Here is a 20,702-nt window from a genome sequence, read left to right as displayed (position 1 = left end):
TGATATTTTAGGACAATGCTGTGGTTAAGGTCTGGTTAGGTTTAGGTATAAAAAGCACTTGATTAGAGTTAGAAAAAAGATCATTGTGTGGGTTACTACTTCTTTAAAGCCTTTGTCGTCATAGTAACAGTACACACTGTGACGGTTTTATTTACAATTTTTTTTTTTTTAAACTACTGACTCACTGACTTTTTGCCAGTTCAGATCTATATGGGGTCTGTCACTCAAATGTAGCTGTAGGTCGTTTTTGGCGACTTACATTATCACCTATTCTTTTTATTTTTTTGTGAGAACAGGTTTCTTAACTGAGGTAAGGAATGAGGAGATATCTGGTTAATTTTGCAAGTTTTGCTAGACTGTCAGGTTTTAAGTTAACAAGATTTTTACACATGCATTAAACTATTCCTGTGCCAGCAGTGTGAAAAAAAAGAAATCATAAGGCTCATACTTTACAGAATAAATCAGTGTACGTCTAAAAAAAAAACTGAAAGTAAAACTAAATAAATAGCTTGCCTTACCGAATAAACAAAGAAGTAGCTATAAATCACCCTAAGTTTCAGTTTCATTATGTTAAAGATCCAACACACCTATGGTCACACAAACAGGTCACAGTCTTGTAAAAATCAAGTCTGTCCTTCTGAGTCATAATAGATTGTAATGTTAATAGCTCATAAACTATGTTTAGGGCCCTATCTTTGTGTTGCCACAGAGCAAAGTGCAGTGGCACACCAGTAAACAGCTTATTTCCTGCAGTGCATTCAGGTCATTTTATGCTTCAGAGACAGATTTCTCTGATGTTTAAAAAAAAATCTTCAGCCATTATCATCAAGTCTACTTCACAACAACTATCTTTGCTGTTGTGCTGCTGGTGTGTAGGAGGGCTTCAGATAGCCACAAATGTGTGTGTGTGTGTGTGTGTGTGTGTGTGTGTGTGTGTGTGTGTGTGTGTGTGTGTGTGTGTGTGTGTGTGTGTGTGTGTGTGTGTGTGTGTGTGTGTGTGTGTGTGTGTGTGTGTGTGTGTGTGTGTGTGTGTGTGTGTGTGCGCAACAAGTAACACACATTAAGAAATATGCATTTAGCAATATTCAATCAAAGAGTAAAAAAGAAGGCAGATGAAAGCACAGTGTTTGTCTGGTCAAATGAGAATGTGGTCATAATCTATCACCAGCTGCCTCTCTGCTGATCGGTGAGTTAGGAGGCAGAAAGCCAGAGACTCCCATAAAATGCTCAACATGCCTGAGACTGCCCTCTGATGTCACTGAGAGAGCAAGAGTAAGGGAGGGAGAGAGAGAGAGAGAGAGAGTGGGAGGGGACCAGAGGAGCAGAGGGAGGGAGAGAGAGTGGCAGCCGGAGGGCAGACCAAAGCACGTCAGTGAGAGAAACAGAGAGAAGCGGTAGAGACACGGGAGAGTGTGAAAGACGGGAGGGAGAGAAAGAGAGAGGTCTGATCTCACTACGAAAACCAGCTTCGGTCTGCTGTATTTGTTGCTGCGGCGGACTTTACAGCTCTGTTCAGAGTTGCACTTTTTGGCCAGGAACACACACACACACACTTTCTCTTTCTTTCTCAGATACTGTACACACTGCACACACACACACACACAAACAAGCAACAGCCGGACAGCAAGGCACAACTGATGGGTAAGAGCTCTTGTTGTTATGCATGGATCTCTGTTTGTTTGGATAGTGTGTGTGTGTGTGTGTGTGTGTGTGTGTGTGTGTGTGTGTGTGTGTGTGTGTGTGTGTGTGTGTGTGTGTGTGTGGATGTGCAGTTTTATTGAGCTGCTTTGTAATTTATTGTGTTTTTTGTTGTTGTGTCAAGGAATCACTTGATGCTGGTGTGAGCACTGATTATAATTACATTAGTGTATTATGTTTAGTTTACTAGTCATGCATGTGTGAGTGTTTATAGTGACTCATTTAGATATGTTGATGAGTAGCCTAAAAGTGTTCATATGAGGAGTGTTTTTGCGCGTGCGTGTGTGTGTGTGTACATGTTAATTTGGTGTGTGGGTGTGCAGCTTTGAGTAGTGACAGTGTTTATTGAATGGTACTGATGTATGGAGACTCTCGCTCAGCACCACTCAGCGTAGCATTTAACTGAATGGAGCAGATGGCAGTGGCTGCGTCTGTCCCTCCCCGCAGCTTATTGTGTACATGCATGGTGTTTGTGGTAATGTGTGTGTGTGTGTGTGTCTCTGTATGTGTGTGTGTGTCTGTGTGTGTGCAACCTTGTTTTTTTAAATTCAGTTTGGGGTGTCTGTTTTTTAGAGCATATATCCACTGTTCATTGCTCAGCAAAATGTTAGCTATGTTTTTACAGAAAGAAATGTACATAACATAGTTTCATCCTCTGATCAAAATATTTAGAAGTATGTGAGGAATAGAGTAAAAGCTTATTTTTTTCTGGATTAGATTTCGGTGCTAGATTACATTTTTATCTCTTGCATCATCGAATACTGAGAGTTAAGTTGGCGTTTTGGTCGGTGGCCAGTGTTCATGCAGTGTCACCATGTGGCTCATCATGTCTCTGTCTTGGTTTATTTGTGTTGTCTCTACTGTGTGTCTGTATCCCAGACTGACAGACGAGCTACAAAATCACAAAGTTGTGATACAGTACAAGAAGTAGTTTAGCTCTGCAATGATTAATTGATTAATCAGTCAGTAGAACAGAAAATTAATTGCTAGCTACTTTGATAATTGATTGTTTTGAGTTATTTTTTTTAAGAAAACATGCTAAAAATCTCTGGTTTCAGCTTCTTAAATGTGAATATTTTCTGGTTTCTTTTGTCTTCTATGACAGTAAACTGAATATCTTTAGGTTATAGTTTTCGGAAAAACTGATTGACATTTTTCACAGTTTCTGACATTTTAAAGACCAAATGACGAATAGATTCATTGAGAAAATAGTCAACGGAGTAAGCAATAATGAAAATAGCCCCTAAATTAGATGGTAAAGGCCAGTGAAGACTATATCTGTATACTAACTTGAGAACACACCATCCTTAAGTAATTATTAGATGCTTTTGATTGCTTTAAGTGAACTTTTGCGGGAACTAGCTATTGACTAGCTGTCCTCAGAGAAAGAGAAAAGGCAGATGACGTAAACAAAAAGGTGGTGACATACTGTACAACAAACTATCACATTCCAGGGATGTACAATGTGACATATATCAACACACAAACCCCAGACAGTGAAGCATTGAGCTGAGTGCACATGCAGGCCATGCGTTGAATCACTTGGCTACTATCATTGGTCCTTTTATTTCTCTAGCCCCTCCCCTCTTTCTCTGTCCAACCAATCGTTGGCCACAATCCCACCAGTCACCATGGCTTTTGCATCCCTCCTCTGCTAGCACCCGTGTCTGTAAGACCGGGAAATATTATGACAGAGAGGACTATTAATTCTTAATCTGCAAGCCTTACAGTCATTGCTATCACCTTTTTGTGTCTAGCTTTGTTTGTATCACAAATATTATGGAGAGTTGAGATATGTAGATTTCCTGATGAATTGTGAATAAACATGCATGGGGTTTTGTCTGACTGCACGGATGCCCAGTGGGGTGAGGAGATCCCTCGGGAATCCTGGTCTATAAATAACTGTAAGTGTGGTCCATGATCTTACCCTGATCACGGGAGGGAGGGAGGGTGGAGAAGAGGGAGAGAAGGAAGGGCAGAGAGTCAGAGAGGGACACAGAGTGACGGATGAATAGATGAGGGAGAGAAGCAGAGAGATAGGCTGACTTTTCACCAGCTGCATTTGATGGTTTTCGGCAAGTTCAGCCAGATTTGACATCATCGTGCCTGTCGTAGGGAAACCTCGCAACTCCAGGGGATTTTCACAAAATAAACACAATTTCCCGTCAATCAACAGAGCTTATCTCACTTCCGCCCTTCATAGCTTTAATGGTCCTGCAGCTGCTAAAGGTCCAGGAGCTTAAGCACATTTAGAGCCCACTGTACGCATTCATAAAATACCAATTTGTCAGTTATAGAAAAACATGATTCTTATTCACTGACATTTTAGAATTACAAAGTTTTTCATGTGATGGTGATGTAAGAAAATGAAGGCTTTATTTTGCAAGGTTTGTCTCTTTTTCATAGTTCCCACATCTGTTGTATTTGGACAAAAATCTCTGCACAAGACAGGTAAATGGCATATTTGGCATATAAATGTCAGCCTGTATTGTGGGCTGCTCGGCCATTCTTGCAGCAGGAATGTTTGTATTATCATGTCCAGTGCTGTCAGGGTCAGTCAGCTTGTGCAACCATCTCTCCTCCCGTTGGCTCAGCACCATAACCTCATGCCACATTCGCAGAGTGACATCCTTGTAAGCTCGGCTAATTACTTCACAGGTGCCTGCACCCTGCTGTGCTCTGCATGTCGCCCTGTTTGTCTGCTGCCATCCACAAAGATTTGTTTACTGTAAACATGCTTCCGAGGATTGTTATTTAGAGAGCTGTTATGGCACAACTTCAACAGCACTGTGATCCTGTGGAGTCATGTCAGCTTGACCATGAGTCTATCAGTCAGACATGGCACAGGCGGGTTTCCTGCACACCTGCGTCATTCAATTTAATTTGATTATATAACTCCAAATCACAATAAAAGTTATCTAATGACTTCCGTGCATATAGAGCAGGTCAAGACCATACTCTTTTAATTTACAGATACACAATATTCCCCTTTGAGCAACCACTTGGTGACAGCAGCAAGGGAAACTTTTCTTTTAACGGAAAGAAACGTCAAATGAAGGCCATGTGTTTTGATATTGACAATAAAGTTAAAGTATGTAGAAATGCTCCCTGCAAGTCAAAAGCCGGGGCTTCAACCTGTTTAAATACTCAGTTTATGATGTTTTTCTCTACCTTGCCAACAAGCTGATGTCAGTTTATGCCCATAAATAGCTGCCTGTTCTGTAGGCTTGGTTGCTGAGGTTGTTGCTAAGATTTCTCTATGTTTTGTTTGCATTGTCCCTTTTTTAATATTTTGGATCAGAGAAGTTAACATTTCAGGTAAAGGGTGAGGAAAAAGTAGTGAAATCCTACAACTACAGTTTTTGCATGGTTTGTTGATATAGCCACACTAGTGGCCGAAGTCAGACACTAACCAATCACAGCAGACAGGCTCATCGGTAGGGGGCAGGAGCTAAAATTGCCTGTTTTAGACAGAGGCTTAACTGAGGGGCTGTATAAGTTAAGTTAAGTTTTTTAACTCTGAATCATGCAAAAATATTCCAGTTGAGCCACAGAATGAAAATACAGACCTGGAAATGTGCAGGATACGTCCCATTTGAATTATCTAGAGCAGAACTGTCTAACTAACAATTTGAGATCTAAAAGCAGTTACATGCTTTTGCAGTTAAGAAATCATTAAATCACAACAGCAGTTTCTGATATATTTAGATTTTGAAGAATCATGTATCTCCACATCCCATGTTACGCAACATTTTTGCAGAGTCTGAAACAACTGTACGCGCCTAGAACCTCAATCCTTGATCCCGCTGCTTCTCTTTTTGTTGAGTTAATTTGACTGTAAAGATCAAACTATAGAAATAAAAGCAATTACACATTGAAACAGGTTTGCACGATTCAGATATTCTGCAGTGTTGACTCATAAGTGCATCAATACACTACTCATCCCAGCAGCATGAATGAAAATACATATATAGCAAGGTTAGCAAAAGGTTTAAGTTCCTAGCTTTATATTTAGCTTTGTCTGGCTAACATCACAATTGGAAGCCATCTGTTGCTCTGTGCGGTGTTGATGTGTGGTTAGCCTCTGAGTTGCACATCTGAAAAGTAATTACTTCACCTCTTTCCCTCCACTTCTGTGCTGCCTCTACTGAGCCCCTCAGCTAAAGGAAAAGTGGCTGTTTTCAGGTATATTTTTCACTGTGCTTCAGCCTTGCAGCCGGTCATTGATCACTGGTTTGTAAAATATGTAAAACCAGCTACTTAAAGGAATAAAACACACTGTGATTCAAGATTAAAATTAACTTAACCTTACATTAGATAAAATAAAACACAACATATGTTTATTACACTGCGTATGGGAACACAATGTAGCACATTACAAATACATAAAAAATACAGATTTTGTGTAAATGCATTTTTGATTTATGTTGTGCCTCTTAAGTTAAATTCAAAGCTGCAGTCGAAAACCGTTTGCACCAAAGTGGATAAAGTGGTGCATGCGATTATGCCTGTTTTTCATATACTTAAGCCACCATATCATTGACACAATAGATGACTTTATGGACATTTCATTTATGTTCTCAGTAGGACTTTTTGGGGGATTTTGTTGTTGCATGAAAAAGCAGACTGTAATTTTTATTCATTTTGGAGTTTTGAAGTCCTTTGTCAGGCTCTCTGAAAACAATCAGCCTTTGTAAAGCCCCTGGGCATGTGTGCTGAGTAAGCGAACTGTATAGAAGTAGTATGGGGTTAACAGCGAGTGCTCTGCTTACTTCAAGGGCCAGCCAGAACCCAATTTACAGGAAATGGGAATGACAGGACTTTGCGTCCGGCGCTTGCCTACGTAAGTCCGTATGGGAAAATATGCAGCTGAAAAGGCGTTAATTGAGGTGATGCCCCATGCATGTTTGGCTCCGCAGGACTAGAATAGCTGCCTTTTGGGTCACTCTGGAAGGGCCCTATTTGTGGAGTGGCACTCCGTTTGAAGTGCACTGACCTGCTTGATGCCACAATAAAGGGTTTTGTTTGTTTGACCTGGGTTGTTTACTGATTATTAAATATGTGGTTACATGCAACAGTTAACAGGCATGTGTGTGTAAATTCATACACGTACAGAGAATGTGAGAGGTGGTCGATTTAGAGTTCACCATGGTTCACCGGGAAAGGCTTTGTTTAGATAACACGGATGATTGGCACCGGCTGTTCAGAGCAAGAATGGCAAACATTGGCATCTTCCAGTGTGGCTATTTTTCTAGTGGCTCATTAATGTAGAAGTGACAAACATACAAATGTATAGGTCAGAGGTCCAGGAATCACTTAACGTACATTGTAAACACAGCTTTCCCCCTTCCTCATAACCCTCATTACCCTTAGTTTTTCTTAAATATGGATTCCCCTGTAAGGTTTTATCCTTAGAAATGTTCATAAAAGTATCTGGCAGTATGTTTTTATCAGCATGCAAACTTTATAAATAAGGTCCCCACCCTTGCTTAATTGAACCTAGCTCCTTCATCTTTTCAAAGTGAAACAATAAATAATTACTCCTGATGTCCAGAACTTGAACACGCCCTTACAAGTATAGTAACACAATTGCACACACACACACACACACACAGAAACACACACACCATTGAAGCACCAACATGTCTGGCCCAGCCACACCCTTTCTTCTCTCCCTGCTGTCCCGTTGGGTAGTGTCAAGTTTCCTCCCAGCACTGAAAACCTGCCCAGTACCAAAGATGTCATTGGCTATCTCAGCAAGTAACTGCAACTCCATCGCCACCTCATTGGTCACCAGGGACGCCAAGACATCCATGATAGGTCGGAGATGCTCTCCACTGGTTTCAGGGTATCGATGACTGGCAGAAAGGGCTTGGCATGGCGTGAGGTGGTTCTCTCTACGGAGCAGATATTGATCAGGAGAAATTGAATGATACACAGGAGGTTTTGATCTCAAGTTCAGATAACAAGCACAAATCAAGGATTCATGAGGTTGTATGAATTTGAAGATGCTGTCATGCAGAATCCTACAGACTTTGGCTGACTCGTTCTTTCAAAATGCATAATTTATTTTTGTTATCTTAGACTCATCTTACTTTAACTCTATTCTATTTACAGTATCAGTCAGGAAGCGTTTGGACACACCTTCTCATTCACTTAAGTGAGAAAGTGTGTCCAAACACTTTTTTTTCACTGGTAGAGTACATAGCCGAAATAAATGTATATACATTTATTTCACATGTATTGTAAATCTCAGACATTGCATCAACAGCAGAGTCAATCTGTTTTAGATGTTATTTTTTTAAAGCCTACAGTTACTTGAATAAATACGCTAGCGTGCTTGGCAGTGTTTGATCAGCACACCGTATTCCAGTTTACACCTCAAGGCTTTAAAGTTGGCAAAGATTTTGTTTACTTTTTTTTTTTTCTTTTTGATTTCCTACCCTTGTGTAGTCAGGTTACACTACAGTTTGTGCGTAAGCTCCGGTATTGTTTGGTTGTTCTGCAGAATTAATCTGATTGCACTAATACTCTGCATGTCGACCATGTTGATGTGGGGATATTGTTTTTCTCATGTTTGCTCTTAGTATCCATGTTTCAACAGCTTCCGCAGGCACGCACTACTTCACTGGATTATTCAGATAAAGCAGAATAAATGTTGCAGATTTAGAGAAATATAAGGATTGTCTCACAAACAGTGGCTTAAATTTCGTGTCATGCACGTAGATATTAAGGTTTAGGCATATGCCTGTCAAACTGAGTGAACAAGTGGGGCTTTTGAGTGCACTTGCAGTGTCTGTGTAGATTGTGACGTGAGAGTGTGTAGATTTTTGGGATATGATGATGGCAGTGTGAATCTATCTCCACCAACATCAGATACAAACTTTGCTTTCTCTGTAGAAGAGCACAAACAAACAACTGACACTGTGTTGCATTTATGCTGCCAGTATTGCAGTGCAAAAATGTCGTTTTTCTGCCTGCATGAAAACAGACAAACTGGAATGGAAACACAAACATGCACGTGCGCACACACACACACACACACACACACACACACACACACACACACACACACACAGTAAGTAAGTAAGTAAGTCTGTATGCGTGTCAGCAAATCCCTGCTGCAAAACTCATGTTGCAGGGGGATTGTTTTTGCTCTCTGCTGCCATGTTTCATCATTCTACCCGTGTGTGTGTGTGTGTGTGCGTGCGTGTAAATGTGTGTGTGTGTGTGCGTGTAAATGTGTGAAAGTGGGGTGGGGTTTCCCTGATAATCATGTGTGTTTACATTTGTGTTAACGGTATACAGTAGTCAGTATATGAGTTTAACTTCCCACCAGCGTGCAGACTGTAGCTCTGATGATCAGCTGCTGTCTTAATAAGACACGTTTTATGTTTTTGGCCTTATGCTAAAGCTCTTACCCAATGTGTACAACTCTAAAACAGGCTTTAGCCACTAGTCTGCCAACATTACAAGCAACCACAACCAGTATAAAGTATAATGCAAAGCTGTAGTGTCCAGACAGCTGATGTAACAAGAGTTCATTTGTCTAATTTGGATCAGAGAGGAGAGGGTGTTTTTCTTGCTATTAAAGGTTGAATCAATTATATATATTTTTTTTTAAACCATAAACAGATTTTTCTGTGTACCCTCAAGTTTTTTTTCTTTTTCCTTTAATAAATCTGTCTTGGAGATGTTGGGCATGTAGCTGTGTTGAGGATCTCCAACTCAACACCGTAGTAAGAATTCAGGTTTTTTGCCAAGTTGAACTCAGTGACCCTCAGTAACAAATCTGTTGGCAGGATCACTGTCATGTAGGAAATGTCACTGTTCTCATAGTTGAGCTGAAGTTTGTCTTCCCTTTTTTCCCCCCTTTTTTCCAATTTTTCCTTGTTTAAGTTGTTTACTGTATCAAAAAAAGTCTTGAAACTTATTTTTTTATAATTGTATGTCCTTAACTTCTATCTTTTCCCTTTTTGCTCTCGTCCTTCTCCAGTTGACGTGAGCACGGCAACGCTGCCCACACAGGTGCCCCCTACCACCACAGCCATCCTCCCCATGGATCTGCGTGTAGTCGACCACCCCCACCACCACCACCACCACCAGCAGCAGACCCCCTTCAGCCTGCTTCCCCAACCCCACCCTACACCGCCCGCATCTACCGAGCCGGGCCATGGGCCGGTCATTAGTAAGTTGAGATCTGTGATTGTCGTTTCTTATGATCCAAATTCATGTTACGGCTATTTACTACGGCCTCGCTCGAGCCGTTCTGAATGATGAACTCTTAAAACCCTCCCACAGACCACCAGGAGCAGCAGCTGCAGCAGGAGCTGGTGTCACTCAAACACAAGCAGCAGCTCCAGAGACAGTTACTGATCGCAGAGTTCCAGAGGCAGCATGAACAGCTGTCGCGACAACATGAAGCCCAGCTGCATGATCATATCAAGGTGAATTAATGGGACAGGATAGGTAGGATAGGTCTCCTCTCCTCTCCTCCTCTGTGATACAGCTACTGTGGGACTGTACTCAGCAGAAAAGCACCTTGTGAAGGACAGGAGGAAGCATGTGTCCACTTAAGTGATGCGAGTACGGTGCTGTAATCTGATCTGGTGGCAGTATTTTGCTGCTTAGTCATCTCCATGGGAACCTTGTCCCCAATAAACATTGAGTGTGAATTTTATACGACTCCCTCTGGTAAAAAGCCTCCCTGGTGTTGCACGACCACAAAGTCAGCCAATAGGAAGAATGAGTCTCAGCTTAAAATAACCAATCTGCTCAGTCTCTAGGTTAGCACGGTGCTCGTTATCAGACTCACAGTTAATGATTTCATGTCCTTAAGAGTAACTGGCTTTCAAATAATTGATTTCTTTCGCATAAAGCCGTGTCAAGTAAACTACACATGCTGCACCTTAATTCCTTCCCTCCTTTTTTGTCATACGCTCTCCGCTCTCTCTCCCTTTATTCAGTTTTTTCTTTAAATCATTCTCTTTCTCTCCACCAGCATCAGCAGGATTTGCTGGCGTTGAAGCACCAACAAGAGCTGTTGGATCATCAGAGGAAGATGGAGCAGCAGCGTCATGAGCAGGAGCTGGAGAAGCAGCAGCGGGAACACAAACTGCAGCAGCTCAAAAACAAGGAGAGGGGGCAAGAGAGTAAGTAGCCATCAGTAGCAGAGACGAAACAAAATGATCAACCATTAATCTGTAAAAAGATGCAGTGCAGTACTTTAAAGATGTGTAGTGAGTACCCTAGAGGAAATTATACAGAATTAAATGTAAAGTGAGATGCATGAGATCAGTTCCTTGCATGTCTGTGGTTCAGTAAAGCCCCGAACAAGCTCTAAATAAAGCTGTCATGTTTGACCTCGCATATATTCACTCTCAATCTCCTGAACGCTGCCAATATCTGTTGTAGCTGTGCTGAAACACTGTGTCATATTATCACAGCAGGTGTCAGAGAGACTTGGCCCTTGTAGCCCCTCTATCACAGCACCTGTCCTTAAGGCCCCAGCAGTCAGAGCAGCCTGACCTCACACATTTACCACAAGGGAATATCTGAATAAGACCACAGAGAAAAGGCTAAGAGAACAAGACATTCAAGTAGCACACATGCCCTCGTTTTTGATGATCTGTCCTTATTCACCGGCTCAGTTTTCAAAGAAACCAGGTTATAGACTGTACCCTTTCTTCATCCACTTATTTTTTTTTTTTTGAAAGACAATTTGGCTCTTTTCAACCTGGCCCTTCATCATTAAATCTATTATGATGACATTGACCTCACCAAAGTAACCGCTGAGCTCTGGGGACACGGCGACATCGCTACAACAAAGTCCGACAGAGCGAGAAACACAAGCAGCCAGACGATGAGACATGTTGTAAACAGCAAGATTATCTAAATTACTTTATTTGGAGCTAAAATTGAAAGCAGACCAGAACTGTTGGTAATCCCTAATCTTACAGGAAAACTGGAAAAACACACAACTAAAGCAAACAGGGAAAGTCTAAGATGAATTAGGAAGTCAATCTGAAAGCTTTGACAGTTTGGGTAATACTTTGTTTTCCCTCCCAAATTAGTTTAACCATCCAGGGGGGACTGCGTAATCTGTTTTGCCCTTGTCAGACTTACATTTGAACATTTCCAGATCTCAGCAAATAACTTGGTGTGTACATATTTGTTATTCTGCAGCATTCATCATCTACTCTCAGGAGTAGTTAGATGAATACACATTACACATTTTTCCTGGTATATGTCTCTGTGTGCAGTTCATCTTTTAGCCTTGTGAAACCAATTGCTTTTATTGTAATTATTTTAAACTACATAAATAGGAGGCGACATTAAAGACTTGGCTCACTAAGCACTTTGAAGCGACTAATTGTTGAAAGATACTATACACATACATTTGCCTTGCTGAATAATAGTTGTTATCCACTTATTATATCAATTGAATAGCTCTGGTAATGTAGTAAAGTTGCTGCCTTTTCTTCATGCTGATTAACTGTACATGTTAGAAATACTGTACATTTCCTTATTATATTGTATATTATAATATATACACTATGATATGGCTGCATACATCACACATGGTAATGAAGTGAAAATAGCTTACTTAAAGTGACTACAGTGCTTTTTGGTGTTTGAGGATATAAAGATATTTCATTAATAAACTAGCATGCTCTTGAATAACCTCATGTGTTAGTGTGGCTGTAAAATGCTCTGTGGTGAATTTTCCTTATAAATATAACGGCACAAATCCTTCTGAATAGAGTTATGCTAGACACACATTTGGAGCCATGATTTTTCTGCCAGTACAGTCCTTTCCCTCCACCATTCTCATCTGGGCAGAGTGAACCTACAGCTTGACGTCCATGGAAAGAGCATTGAGTTGTAAACAGAGGAAGCTTTGTTAAGTACTGCAGTAAATTGCATAGAAGGCAGTCTCATAAAAGCCAATTTGCTGCAGTGGCAACGTGGACATATTGGGATGTCAGCACTTCCAGCACCGTGCAGCATGATTTAGAGAGCATATATTAGCTGTTGTCACATACTGTATTTACAACTTTCTCTCTCAAACCTTGCACATCACCTGTTATCTGATTATTTTCTCTGTCTCTCCCACTGTCACATTTTTAGAAAAACACATCTCTGTTTTTTCCCTTCATTCTCAGAACACCTTATTTTTTCATTTCTCTTCTCACTCCCTCTTTTTTTTCTCTCAATCTCTCATTCCCTCTCGCTCATCCCTCTTTCCCTCCCAAGACAATTTGTTTGCAGCTGTGAATTGAGGGTGGTAATTGAGGAGAGACACACAACTCAGATATCATCTCCATGGAATTTTTACTTAAACTCTAAAACAGGATTTTGCACTCTGCATGCAGTTAGAAACTATTATCTCTCAAAGTAAGGGTGTATGGATGTTATATTCTTCATGTCAGGGTCACAGATTGGACAGGAAGCACAGAAGCAGCACTAAAGCACAAATTCTCCAGGGTTGTGTTTACAAATTGAGTAGAGTTCTGTGCAAAATATATATTTACCCTTTGGTTACTGTTCTCACTGTGTCTCTCTGTACCTCTCTGTCTCTGTCAGGCGCAGTTGCCAGTACAGAGGTAAAGATGCGACTTCAGGAGTTTGTCCTGAACAAGAAGAAAGCCCTGGCTCAGCGAAACCTAAACCACTGTCTGCCCAGCGACCCACGCTACTGGTATGGGTGAGTGTCACAGCCCTCACAGACCTCCCGAGAACTGCTTATGGTTTGAAGTGTGTTGTACACTGAAATTAATTAGTTTTAAAAAATGAACCATTGACATGTGATTTTATTATTATTATTATTATGTTGTACTCATTGTGCTCAAAAAACGATGAATATCCGAACTTTATATAACAAGAATATGTCAAAGTCTTCTATAAAATCTTAATGAAGTAACGGCTCCAGTGAAAGACAATATGTTTAGATTACAGTCCGCAACATACAGTATAATTAATCCGGAGTTACAGTGTAATGCAGTGTACCAGTATAGTACATGTGTAGGTAAATTGTGGAATAAGAGGGAAAAAGGAGTATGATCATAAAACTGTTCAAAAATCTTAACAATTCAGGGAAGATGGAGTGATGACTTCTGCAGCACTAAATGTGATATCATTTTAAATTAAACTTAGATGTGATTTTAGTATGCATGACAACACATTGTCCTCTGGACCTCTGTTCCAAATCAGTGCACATATTTACCACATAGTTATTTTAAATTACCCCAAAATTATAACGTAACAGTGTGGTTTGCCTGTTTGTTGGTAATAATAATCACATCAGATTCATTAAGTGCTGCTGAAGTCATCTCTCCATCTTCCCTGAATTGTTAAGATTTTTGAACAGTTTTATGATCATACTCCTGTTTCCCTCTTATTCCACAATTTACCTACACATGTACTATACTGGTACACTACATTACACTGTAACTATTATTGCTCAGCTTTATGGTCACACTGTTCACTGTAATAATAGAATAGGAACCTGTTAGTTAAGATATAATTACAATATAAGTTCTTTGTTAATTCCCGAATTGTTATCCTCTTATTCTTTAACCACACATCTTGTTGCCCTGTACCTACATACTGTATATGTATTGTTACGTACTGCACTGGCACACTGTTAGCACCAAAGATTAAGTAATTACGCTGTATATTGCGGACTGTAATTTAAAGCATTATATATATTTTTTAATTTTATTTTATCATCTCTTAATCTTAGTCTTTAAATGTGACGTCATCATTTTGTTAATTTTTGGCTTAAAAGAATAAAACAGTGAACAAATGTATATTTATAATAATGTATGCATTCCTCACAGATAAAACTCTACAGTTGTCAGCTTGTTCTTTTACGGGGCTTTTACCTGCTAAAAATGGCTTTTCAAATATGGCAAACCGTGTGTTGCTGTGAACTCCTGTTGTGTGGGTGTCTGATGTGCTTTTGTGCGTGGTGAATCTCTGCATGCGTAAGAAGTTACATGAGCCATCACAAGCTTCACGATGGCTGAACATTAACATGAGCCTCACTCAGAGAGTCCTTGCCAGTTGCCTGCGAGTTAAACTACAGAGTAAATGTTGAAAGAACAAAGCTTTTTTTTCTCTCTCTGTTTGTTGTCGGTGATTGACAGCTGGCTCTCTTTGAGGTGCGTTCATGTGTGCATATGTTTGAAGTGGGCAGAGAGGAAAGACAATGGCACCTCTCCTGCGTTTTAAATATTTGAAGAGGCTTCAACATTTTTAACCAGATGGTAAAACAATCCAAAGACTGGCATCAGCGAAGAAGATGGCTGTCTATAAATGTCTATAACCTTTTTCTCCTGTTTCTTCATTCTTCTGTCTGTTCCACATCTTTTTTCTCTCTACAGTTCTCCCATTTCCATTCATTCATGCCCTGTTTTAGCTTCATATCTCCTCCATCCTGCATCTGTCTCCTTCCGTCATTGTTTTCTTCACCAACCTGTGAGCCTCTTTGGGTGATAAAGAGAAGCAGTTCATCTTTCAGTCTCATTCTGTTCTCTTTATTCCGTCTCTTTCTCTTTTCCACCCACATTCTGCTGTGTCTTGACCTTGGAGAGAGAGTGTGAAGCTTTCTTTGTCACTACCCCTTTTCTTTTGTGTGTGTGTGTGTTTTTGTGTATGGCAAGTCATGTCTTGTATGCATGTGTAGAGCGAACGTGGCAAGCGTATATGAAGCCACACCTCACCTGCAGGTTTAGTAAAGTCATATTACAATGCCAGTCTCACATCAAAATCTGTAACAGCTACATTGATTATACTGGTTATTAGTTATGATCTGACTACATTTTTTTGTCCTATACTTTTATATTGACCTGCAGTGATGGAAAACGTGCAAAAATATTCATAACTAACAAAGTAAACATCATATACACTCACAAAACAAAGATTATGAAAATTAAATGCTCATTATTCACTAGAAAAAAATCTTAAAATATGGGCCGAAAATACAGGCATCCCACTATTTTGGAGCAGTTATTATTTAAAAAACACAAAAAAAAACTTTTATGCTATGGATCAATGTAGTTACAACATATTTTGTTGTGACACTGGATTGAATATTTTGTGTTATACTGATGTGGGTTTTTTAACCTTTTTTTGGTAGAAAAACACAGCACAGCTCCTTGGACCAGAGTTCTCCTCCTCAAACAGCAATGTCAGCGTACCACCACCCAATGCTGGGCACATACGACTCAAAAGACGACTTCCCTCTCCGCAAAACAGGTACAGATTCATGTCAGGGGTTTTGCCATGGGTGGGGGTGGGGTGGGGTTTTTTGCTTTCTCCACCTCTTAAAGGCAGCCACCCATCGACGGTCCAGAGGAGAGTCTTAATCTTCATTTTTCCTGAATTAGCAATTGAAAAGGCTTATTGGTTTTCAAAGGCAGGCACATGAACCAGGAGTCAGCCAATGGAGGATTAAAAGGAGCCCCTGAAATATACACTGCATATACGTGTGTGTGTATATGTGTATACATACACACACAAAGCTATCTAAGGTTATTAGATTAAGTAAATGAGGGTGGTGGATGTAGACTGTAATGACTCATTACAACATTAGAAACCTTCCACATTTTTAGGAAATATGCTTATTTGCTTTCTTGATGACAGTTAGATGATAAGATTGATATCGCTCTCATGTCTTTATAAAGCTGGAGCCAGCAGCCAGCTAGCTCAGCATAGCAAACAGACTTGAGACGAACTCGACTTCAAGCAACTAAACTTGTTCTGTCTGTAAAAAGAATCCACCTACAGCACATCTACATCTCATAAGTTAACATGTTATATCTGGTTTGTTTAATCCAGACAAATAACAAAGCGTTAAAACGATAATGCAACAGTTTTCCTAGGGGGTTATGTGCCAGACTATTTCTTGGCTTGGAAAAGTTGCTTGGCAACCAAGCGAGACTCCAGGAAGTTAATGGTCCCAGCCAAGAAAAAGTCCTAAATAGTCCTAAAATTACACTTTTCCTGGTTTCAAGTATTTACAGTGAATGAAAGTAGAAAGATAAGAGGAATTAAGTCTGAAATAACATTCTTGTGTCTATCCAGCCTTCTGCTTAATTTTAATTCATTTCACATTTAATTATGGAAGAGATTTCTTTAAGCCAGTTGGCTTTTCTCTCATTCACAGTGATATTGACAAACACATTCAGCCCCACTCATTCACAGACCTCATAGTTCAGACTGTTCAAAAAACAACTTTAAACTGCTCCGAAAAGTGTTCAAGGAAGCGTGGAAAAAAAACAGTCCCTGCCCTTTGGATCCATCCTGCTTTTATTTCTCTGTCCTTCTCTCCATGTCAAGTACGGCCAAGCTGTGATTATACACTTAGCGTCAGCAGCTGCTTTGGCAGTATCGCTGCCTGCTTTCACAGCTGGAAGCCAAACTCTGTGTACTCTGCACTCCTGCCCACCTGCTGTGAGCTGGAGGCAGGAATGGTTTATCCTGGCACAGAACCTCAGACAAAAGAGGTCAAAACTCCAGCAACACTTGTAGTATGTAGAACAACTTTATTGTTAGGTCTAACAATAAAGTTGTTCCACGTACTACACACTACAAGACTTTTTTGTTCCTTCTCCACGCACCTTTGAAATACAGTAAGTGAAGCTGTGCCAGAGACTGCTACTCTACCACAACCTCCTACAGCAAGTTTTCAACTTTCAGGGACACTAAAATTTGATTGAGGAATTTCTCTCAGGATTCCAGTGGTGCTGAGAAATATTCAATACTCACAGATTTACAGCTCTTACTGACACATGATGTATCAAGCAGTATGGTGAAGACACATCGCTCTGAATATGTAAAAAAAGAAAAGAAAAGAGAAAAGAAATAGCTTCAGGAAAATTAGAGTCCAAATTCTCTGGTCTTTGTGAAGGAGAGGGAGAGTGAGAATATTAACTGCAGATGTGCACACATATGGCACGGCTGTTCAGGAACTGTTGTGTCAACAGTGAGCAGACATAGATCAGATTAGACTGGCAGACAGAGAGATGAACTGTGCTCAACAGGAAGTGAGTGACAGTGGTCACCACAGTTGTGCACTGCTCTGACGACTGGCTCTGTCATGAATGACGTTTTTGCCCATAGTGACCCATTTTAGTAATGTATGCGTGTAAATTATGAATACGTTAAGAATTATTTTTCTGTCTAGCGAGCTCAGGCATACAGAATATCACAACAGGGGTCCATTGTCCACGTCTGAGAGGCTTTGTGATAATGGCTCTGAGAGCACAGAGAGCCACTTTGAATGCTGTGGCAGGAAGTCTGTTAGGCCTGTATGGCAGACACAGACTTGTCATGCTGACCCTCTTTCTCCTTCAGTGTCTTACACATATGCACACACACACACACACACACACACACACAAACACACACTCTAGTACATTCTATACTTGTGAGGACCTTCATTGACATAACAGCCTCTTCAGTCCCTAACCTTAACCATCAAAAACCCAGTCTTAACTCTCAAACGTCCAGCTCAAAGTGAGGACCAGCCAAAATGTGCTCACTTTGCAACAATATCTCCAACCGCAAGATCTAAAACTCAATGATACATGTAAAAGTATATATACATGTGCACTCACATTTTCCCATTTCGCAATGTGCAATGAACATGCAGGATGTGCACATACAGTAGAGCAATCACATGCTCTTTTCTTTAATGAGGTAGTGAAACTGAGTCTCACTCAATAGTGTTTTATACATTTTACATCAGGCACTTTGGCTTTAAACTTCATACTGTTTTGGTGTTTGAAATGTTGGTGATAATGGCATTTAAAATGAGTGTATTGGTGAACTCGTGGGTTGTTCTGGAAATATTATTAGTGGGATTTAAAAACCTTAAATGTAAGTGGGAAAAAAAATTCACCTGCTTGTCCACCCACCCTGTTTACCACAGTGGGTGTTACAACACCCAGTAATGAACACCACTGATTTCCGCAATCTCATGTCACGACAAAGCCTCATTAGTTGTTATTATGAGAGGGAAAATGTCAGGCAGCTCTTTGGTGTCTTGTGCTTATATCCACAGGAGATACAGTTAGATATTTTGATGTAACATTTGAGTGTTTTTGAAAACTTTTTATAGATCAGAATTGACAGATTTGAATTGTTTTACAATAATTTGGCTGTAAAGAGATTCATAACCATATTTGCTTTCATGTAGAAAATATATGTAAATTAGATTTCTCTGTCTGTCTGTGTGTCTCTTTAAGTCCATCTAGCCTATCTGTCTAATGTATTGTCCATGTTATTTCTGGGAAGCTCCATTGATCAACTACTCAATTGATTTCCATAAATCTCCCTTGCTCTTTCCTTTCCTTGGAAGAGCAGCATGGCTTCCCCCAGCATGAGTCTAGTGGCTCGGGACTCCCATCTGTCAAAACAGATGAGCAGCTGATCAATATGTTTTGTATCAGAGAAGCAGTTTCCTCCTTCACTCTGTTGAAATATTAAGCACCACTTATACAGGCGTTTAATCAGGTATTGATAATACATCTGATGGGTAGAGTTATGGGTTTTGTACAGTTTTAATGGCCGTCATGAAGTGTGAGAATGGATCAGAAAGGCCTTAAAAGTAATTTTTTCTCTTGAGCAGCTTTGTGTTATGGGAAATTATTTAGAGGCAATAGTTAGTTAAACAATACAGCTACAATACAACAATGTTTCTCTGTGATGTGTCATTAGAGGTCACATGTCAGCATGAAAATAAGATCATACAATAAAAAGTTACCATATAGCAGTGCTACTCCTGATTCATGAAGAAGTTTAGCCACCTTAGAGAAGTGAGGCTGTGTGTACAGAGGACGGGCACAAAAATGAAGGAGAGAGGAAATTATGCCAAGGGCAAGAGAGAGGAGGTGAATTAGAGCAAGGGAGAGAAGGGGAGAGACGACTGGAGGTGAGGGAGGTAGGAATGGCTGCAGTAAAATGCCAGCATCAGCAGTAAAACCAGTCTGGGCCCTCTGCCGCGAGTGTGTTCGCACGTGTGCACACTGGTGTGCTTTTGCCCAGTCGGCATTAACACCCTTCAAAGTCACTGCGTCCTGAGGTGGACACCCTCATGGCAACCAGTGCCCAGCAAAGACCCCCCCGCCGCCCACACGTCACCCTCCTTCTCTTTCTCCTGTCTGTCCACCTCCGCTGACCTACCTCTAACCTTCCATTTCTCTTTCTATCAGTTTATATCTCTCTCCCCCTCCACTCCTCTTTTTATCTGTCCATTTCTTAATTACTCCGGATGCACAAACACAACCTTGACTTCTCGATTCCGTCATCTATGTGTGCCCTGTCTCTCCTCTCCTGGCTGCGGACCAGATTGTCCACAGTTTCTATCAGCTTTGCAGCCCACAGTCAGTAGATCGCTTCAGTGCACCCTAACAATGTTTACTGTCATGCCTGGTTGATATTTTCAAAGAATTACAATAGGCACATGTTATTATAATGTTTGTTTATGGTTTAGCATGTGCTTAGTGAGTGAGTAAGTGATTATCTGGTCAACGTTGATGGATGGTGGTGACATAATTGTAGTAACACCAACATGTCAAACTGATCATTGTGCAATAGGTTACATTTTAATTTGAATGCACTATGGTTCTTCTCTGTCTTTCCTCCTCTTACAGTCTTCAAGTCCTCCAGTTCAGCTAATGCATAGCATTTTAACCATCTTAACAAAGACTTCAGATGAGTGCCCCCCACTTAGAAGAAGCTCATTTTTAAATAATTGAGTTTTGTATGTTCAGCGGCATGTTCCCCTTGAAACTGAAAGTGCATTTGAAAGAGTACTTAGACATTATAGATTCACAATAGGTCATCTCAACCCTCTTGACCAGGAGGTAAGCTAAGGTACTTTACAAGTACATTAAAACTTGGTAAAGCTTTTTGCTTCCTTAATTAGCATTCACAGATACAGAAAGAAAGCGGAGGGCCAAGAGGGTTTGAAATAAGCCTTCATAAGTTGTCTA

The 20,702-nt window shown here is 40.4% G+C and overlaps 1 protein-coding gene across 2 annotated transcripts in view; it reads left to right on the top strand.

The window, feature by feature from the left end:
- hdac4 (histone deacetylase 4) overlaps positions 1 to 20,702 on the top strand; it is a 127,219-nt gene that overhangs the window by 60,411 nt on the left and 46,106 nt on the right. Inside the window, exons 1-6 of one of the 2 annotated variants that reach the window (XM_062432456.1) lie at positions 1,386 to 1,641; positions 9,695 to 9,886; positions 10,000 to 10,145; positions 10,700 to 10,850; positions 13,285 to 13,405; positions 15,842 to 15,960. In XM_062432456.1, the coding sequence (XP_062288440.1) occupies positions 1,638 to 1,641; positions 9,695 to 9,886; positions 10,000 to 10,145; positions 10,700 to 10,850; positions 13,285 to 13,405; positions 15,842 to 15,960 (733 nt within the window). In that variant the 5' untranslated portion in view covers positions 1,386 to 1,637. Of the gene's footprint in view, positions 1 to 1,385; positions 1,642 to 9,694; positions 9,887 to 9,999; positions 10,146 to 10,699; positions 10,851 to 13,284; positions 13,406 to 15,841; positions 15,961 to 20,702 lie in introns of those variants that run through there. The other variant, XM_062432455.1, reaches the window with a different exon arrangement.

This window comes from Scomber scombrus, chromosome 13 (assembly GCF_963691925.1).
Source record: "Scomber scombrus chromosome 13, fScoSco1.1, whole genome shotgun sequence".
Classification (NCBI taxonomy): Eukaryota; Metazoa; Chordata; class Actinopteri; order Scombriformes; family Scombridae; genus Scomber; species Scomber scombrus.
The sequence above is the reverse complement of the archived record's forward strand: the minus strand, read 5'-3'. Positions and strand labels throughout refer to the sequence as shown.